General features: G+C 43.0%; 1 protein-coding gene across 1 annotated transcript in view; it reads left to right on the top strand.

Annotated features, from left to right (window-relative positions):
* The window catches only part of LOC306919179 (WD repeat-containing protein 41-like), a gene marked incomplete at its 3' end in the record, with an annotated part of 21,930 nt that extends 18,800 nt beyond the window's left edge, over positions 1 to 3,130 (top strand). Inside the window, exon 5 of the mRNA XM_079532008.1 lies at positions 2,819 to 3,130. Within this exon, the coding sequence (XP_079388134.1) occupies positions 2,819 to 3,130 (312 nt within the window). The remainder of the gene's footprint in view (positions 1 to 2,818) is intronic.
* Positions 3,131 to 6,887: the final 3,757 nt, after the last annotated feature.

A 6,887-nucleotide genomic window follows, 5' to 3' on the forward strand; every position in this document is an offset into this window, starting at 1 on the left:
CCTCAACATGCTGGCTGTACATATTGGGACCCCTCAACATGCTGGCTGTACATATTGGGACCCCTCAACATGCTGGCTGTACATATTGACCCCTCAACATGCTGGCCTGCATTTAGGTTGTTAATGGGGAGATGTGTTATACCATTTACACTAGCTCTGGTCCATAGCTCTAATGCGTTGCATTTAGAGCTATGTTACACTCGACGTCCGCCGCTCGCATAAATGCAGACCAGCCTCTCGTCTTTAGTGTAAATAAAAATAACGTTTTTGCTACTCACCAAAACAAAGGCGTGTTGTGTCATTAGAAAGCCTATACTTTCCTTAGAGGGAGCACTCTGAGCCCCCCCTCCCCCCACCACACGTATAATATTGGCCAAAAGGGGATTTTGTTTCCACCGGAAAAAATACTTTTAGTTACTCCACTGCGCCCTCTACCGATATTGCCCAGAGAATTGCCTCATACAGAATATTTTTCCCAAAAGTACCGTTTATACGTGTGGTGTGGGGGGGGGGGGGGGGGGGGGGGGGGGGGGGGTCAGAGTGGTTCCACTAAGGAAAGTAGGCTTTCTAATGACACAACCCACCTTTGTTTTGGTGAGTAGCAAAAACGTTCTTTTTATTTACGCTAAAGACTAGAGGCTGGTCTGCAGAGCCCCGGAAGTTGAGAGTAACATCTAAATGCAACGCATTAGAGCTATGGACCAGAGCATTAGAGCTATGGACCAGAGCATTAGAGCTATGGACCAGAGCATTAGAGCTATGGACCAGAACATTAGAGCTATGGACCAGAGCATTAGAGCTATGGACCAGAACATTAGAGCTATGGACCAGAGCATTAGAGCTATGGACCAGAACATTAGAGCTATGGACCAGAGCATTAGAGCTATGGACCAGAGCATTAGAGCTATGGACCAGAGCATTAGAGCTATGGACCAGAGCATTAGAGCTATGGACCAGAGCATTAGAGCTATGGACCAGAACATTAGAGCTATGGACCAGAGCTAGCTTTACACACATTGAGATGTGTTCCTACTAGAGACACCTTTACACACACATTGGTGAAGAAATGTATCTCCAAGGACTTTATTCCCAGATTGGATACTGTTCTGATAATATTCCTTGACTCTATCAACACATTACTATTTGTAATATTATCATGAAGCAGGTACTATATAAACTATATACTATAAACTATATAGACTCATTGTGTGAGTTAGGTTTAGATGAAGGAGGGCATACAAAAAAAACATTTGTGCCGCATTTTCACAATTTTTCAAAAATAGCAGACCTACAAGCTCGTAGCGCGCCACTTGGTGGCACGCTATGAGCTTGTAGATCTACTATTTTTCAATAGCTAAAGTATAACATAATGCTTAGTTAAAACACCAAAAGGGGTTCCCGCCCAGAATGGTCTAGGGATGTGCCGATGAGACATTTTGGCCGATATCGATGTCCGATATAATTAATTGCTGTTATGGCCGATAACCGATATTACCGATGTCGATATATGATCTCATTCTCTATTGAAAAAATATAATAATTTTGTCCATTCTGAAAAATCCTGCATGTAACACTGCAGGCTTAGGCAAGTCAGACTTTAATACCTTTATATTTAATAGTGTGAGCTTGTAGATCTGTTCAAGCGGTTACTTTGGGCTTGTTTATCTGTAATGAATCGGACCGATGAATCGGACCAATTAATTAATTGGTCTGATTGATTCATCTAAAAACAACTAAAATCGTCCGATACCGATGCTGATTAATCTTCCATCACTAATTAGATAGATTTGTGTACTTAAAGCTGTAGGAGATACTTTCCATTAAAATAGCCGTTGTGAAGGTATTTTATTGACAAGGTCATACTAATTATCTATGCTGTATAAATCATGGTTAAGTGGTCAGGAGAATAAATTATGGACAGGGGATATCCTTTTCTCAATAAAGGTTCACACACATATATATATATATATATAATAATTTAGCGATCGCTCGCCCCCTGTCTATTTTGCTCATAGAGTATATATATAATAGAGACTGAACTAGCGCGAAGCTCCGCCCCCCCAGCTATTCATGTCAGTGGAAGTTGCTCAGTGGCGTTTTGAAGCACCCGGAAGACTGCCGGAAGTCCCTCCCAGGACCTCAACTTTGAGGTCCTGAGTGACGTAGGGCAACTGAGCGCTCAACGTTAAAGCCCAGCTGCACGGGGTTTCCCGGTCATGAATCCACGGGTCCGCCTGTAGTCCCTCCTCGTACCACTAGGACCCAGAGCTTCAACGTTGGAAAGCCTGCCTGCCCCCTTGATTTTGCTCGGTCGCTGTCTGTCAGTCAGTCAGTCAGTCAGTCCGAGTACTTCCGGGTCACCAGTGAACTGCATGTTGGGAATGACACCGATTAATACTGGGACACACTTTTCCGCGTAACTTCAGTTGTTTCGCCCGCTGTCTATTTTGCTCGCAATAGACAGTGGGCGAGCGATCGCTAAATTATTAGGTAGATTACCCACACTGAACATCATTTGCTGTTCATATATTCAGAACGGGTAAGGACTAGTGTATATATATGAATTAACAGTAGGTATCATCTGTACATTATATACATTATATATATATGAATTAACAGTAGGTCTCATCTGTACATTATATACATTATATATATATGAATTAACAGTAGGTCTCATCTGTACATTATATACATTATATATATATGAATTAACAGTCGGTTTCATCTTTGCAAAGAAAGCCAGAAGGACATCATGTCATTTAGACTCAGAAGGTGTATTAGGTTTAGCTGCCTTTTTCTACTGACTGGGACTGATCAGGACCAGCTGCCAGGCAGGACCAGCTGCCAATCAGGACCAGCTGCCAATCAGGACCAGCTGCCAGGCAGGACCAGCTACCAGGCAGGACCAGCTGCCAGGCAGGACCAGCTGCCAATCAGGACCAGCTGCCAGGCAGGACCAGCTGCCAATCAGGACCAGCTGCCAATCAGGACCAGCTGCCAATCAGGACCAGCTGCCAGGCAGGACCAGCTGCCAGGCAGGACCAGCTGCCAATCAGGACCAGCTGCCAATCAGGACCAGCTACCAATCAGGACCAGCTGCCAGGCAGGACCAGCTACCAGTACGACATAGTTTATTTGCATCAAAAGTACCATTGAAAGCCTTCCACACCTCTCCATCTTTAATGCATATTGCCCCTCCAGGTCTCCCTCCAGGTCTCCCCTCCAGGTCTCCCCTCCAGGTCTCCCCTCCAGGTCTCCCCTCCAGGTCTCCCTCCAGGTCTCCCTCCAGGTCTCCCCTCCAGGTCTCCCCATCTGACTTTCTTCTCTGTTCAGATCAGCAATACACGTCCAGCCATTGTTTTGGTCATTTTGGTCAACACCGGTCACACACCGGTCAACACCGGTCAACACCGGTCAACACCGGTCACACACCGGTCAACACCACTTAGAGTGATCTCTAGTGTGTGAGAACTCCTCCTCATGCACCTTTTTACCATACACGACGGGTAGCTTAACATCGTTAACATTTTTCACATGACGAGCCATTTCCAACGAGCAATTACAAGGCAAGGGTCCGCCACTCCTGCGCCAAGTCCTGACGTTTAGGGGCTTATTCAGAATGTTCACAAGCAGACCAGAGTAAAGATCTGTAATACATAATCAAAAATACAATACAAAAGATGGAACATATGTGCAGGGTTTAAATTGTTACTTAAAGCGTTAGTTCAGATTGGTGTACTTAAACCTGTAGGAGATACTTGCCATTAATATAGCCGTTGTAAAGGTATTCATTGTTGCGAATGCAATGAGCGATTAGCCTACTATAGAAGCCTGCCTAGCTCGAAGCGAGCTTCAGTGTGTGACACAGACAGGCTGCTACCCTGAGAGTGGACCCTGGTTCAGAGTCCAGGACCTAACTACACTGAAAGGGGTTACATTTAAAAGTGTTGCAAAATACACAACATATCATGACGGTAAGCGTTTAAATTCTTACATGTCAGTATCAGCAATACAAATAGAAGTCTGCACACTGATTAAATAGAAAATTCATTTTCAAATACAAAAAATAGATAAGACATAGACATGGACTATAGTATCATACTATAGTATGGACTGTTTGGTCCATACTATAGTATGGACTGTTTGGTCCATACTATAGTATGGACTGTTTGGTCCATACTATAGTATGGACCAAACAGTCCATACTATAGTATGATACTATAGTATGGACCAAACAGTCCATACTATAGTATCATACTATAGTATGGACCAAACAGTCCATACTATAGTATCATACTATAGTATGGACCAAACAGTCCATACTATAGTATGGACTGTTTGGTCCATACTATAGTATGGACTGTTTGGTCCATACTATAGTATGATACTATAGTATGGACTGTTTGGTCCATACTATATGGACCAAACAGTCCATACTATAGTATGGACCAAACAGTCCATACTATAGTATGATACTATAGTATGGACTGTTTGGTCCATACTATATGGACCAAACAGTCCATACTATAGTATGGACCAAACAGTCCATACTATAGTATGATACTATAGTATGGACTGTTTGGTCCATACTATAGTATGGACTGTTTGGTCCATACTATAGTATGATACTATAGTATGGACCAAACAGTCCATACTATAGTATGGACTGTTTGGTCCATACTATAGTATGGACTGTTTGGTCCATACTATAGTATGGACTGTTTGGTCCATACTATAGTATGGACCAAACAGTCCATACTATAGTATGATACTATAGTATGGACTGTTTGGTCCATACTATAGTATGGACTGTTTGGTCCATACTATAGTATGGACCAAACAGTCCATACTATAGTATGGACTGTTTGGTCCATACTATAGTATGGACTGTTTGGTCCATACTATAGTATGGACTGTTTGGTCCATACTATAGTATGGACCAAACAGTCCATACTATAGTATGGACTGTTTGGTCCATACTATAGTATGGACTGTTTGGTCCATACTATAGTATGGACTGTTTGGTCCATACTATAGTATGGACCAAACAGTCCATACTATAGTATGGACTGTTTGGTCCATACTATAGTATGGACTGTTTGGTCCATACTATAGTATGGACTGTTTGGTCCATACTATAGTATCATACTATAGTATGGACTGTTTGGTCCATACTATAGTATGGACTGTTTGGTCCATACTATAGTATCATACTATAGTATGGACTGTTTGGTCCATACTATAGTATGGACTGTTTGGTCCATACTATAGTATCATACTATAGTATGGACTGTTTGGTCCATACTATAGTATGGACTGTTTGGTCCATACTATAGTATCATACTATAGTATGGACTGTTTGGTCCATACTATAGTATGGACTGTTTGGTCCATACTATAGTATGGACTGTTTGGTCCATACTATAGTATCATACTATAGTATGGACTGTTTGGTCCATACTATAGTATGGACTGTTTGGTCCATACTATAGTATGGACTGTTTGGTCCATACTATAGTATCATACTATAGTATGGACTGTTTGGTCCATACTATAGTATGGACTGTTTGGTCCATACTATAGTATCATACTATAGTATGGACTGTTTGGTCCATACTATAGTATGGACTGTTTGGTCCATACTATAGTATGGACTGTTTGGTCCATACTATAGTATCATACTATAGTATGGACTGTTTGGTCCATACTATAGTATGGACTGTTTGGTCCATACTATAGTATCATACTATAGTATGGACTGTTTGGTCCATACTATAGTATCATACTATAGTATGGACTGTTTGGTCCATACTATAGTATGGACTGTTTGGTCCATACTATAGTATGGACTGTTTGGTCCATACTATAGTATGGACTGTTTGGTCCATACTATAGTATGGACTGTTTGGTCCATACTATAGTATGATACTAGATACTAGAAATGCCAAAACGCGACAATGCGCGTTTTTCATCGCTAGAAATGCCAAAACGCGACGATATCGGTATCGACCGCTCTGGTCTGCCACTACACTATGTCATAAACACCAACACACTCCCTCATCTGGTTGGTATCGACCGCTCTGGTCTGCCACTACACTATGTCATAAACACCAACACACTCCCTCATCTGGTTGGTATCGACCGCTCTGGTCTGCCACTACACTATGTCATAAACACCAACACACTCCCTCATCTGGTTGGTATCGACCGCTCTGGTCTGCCACTACACTATGTCATAAACACCAACACACTCCCTCATCTGGTTGGTATCGACCGCTCTGGTGTGCCACTACACTATGTCATAAACACCAACACACTCCCTCATCTGGTTGGTATCGACCGCTCTGGTCTGCCACTACACTATGTCATAAACACCAACACACTCCCTCATCTGGTTGGTATCGACCGCTCTGGTCTGCCACTACACTATGTCATAAACACCAACACACTCCCTCATCTGGTTGGTATCGACCGCTCTGGTCTGCCACTACACTATGTCATAAACACCAACACACTCCCTCATCTGGTTGGTATCGACCGCTCTGGTCTGCCACTACACTATGTCATAAACACCAACACACTCCCTCATCTGGTTGGTATCGACCGCTCTGGTCTGCCACTACACTATGTCATAAACACCAACACACTCCCTCATCTGGTTGGTATCGACCGCTCTGGTCTGCCACTACACTATGTCATAAACACCAACACACTCCCTCATCTGGTTGGTATCGACCGCTCTGGTCTGCCACTACACTATGTCATAAACACCAAACACACTCCCTCATCTGGTTGGTATCGACCGCTCTGGTCTGCCACTACACTATGTCATAAACACCAACACACTCCCTCATCTGGTTGGTATCGACCGCTCTGGTCTGCCACTA

The sequence above is a fragment of the Electrona antarctica genome (genome assembly GCF_951216825.1).
Source record: "Electrona antarctica genome assembly, contig: scaffold_255, whole genome shotgun sequence".
NCBI lineage: Eukaryota > Metazoa > Chordata > Actinopteri > Myctophiformes > Myctophidae > Electrona > Electrona antarctica.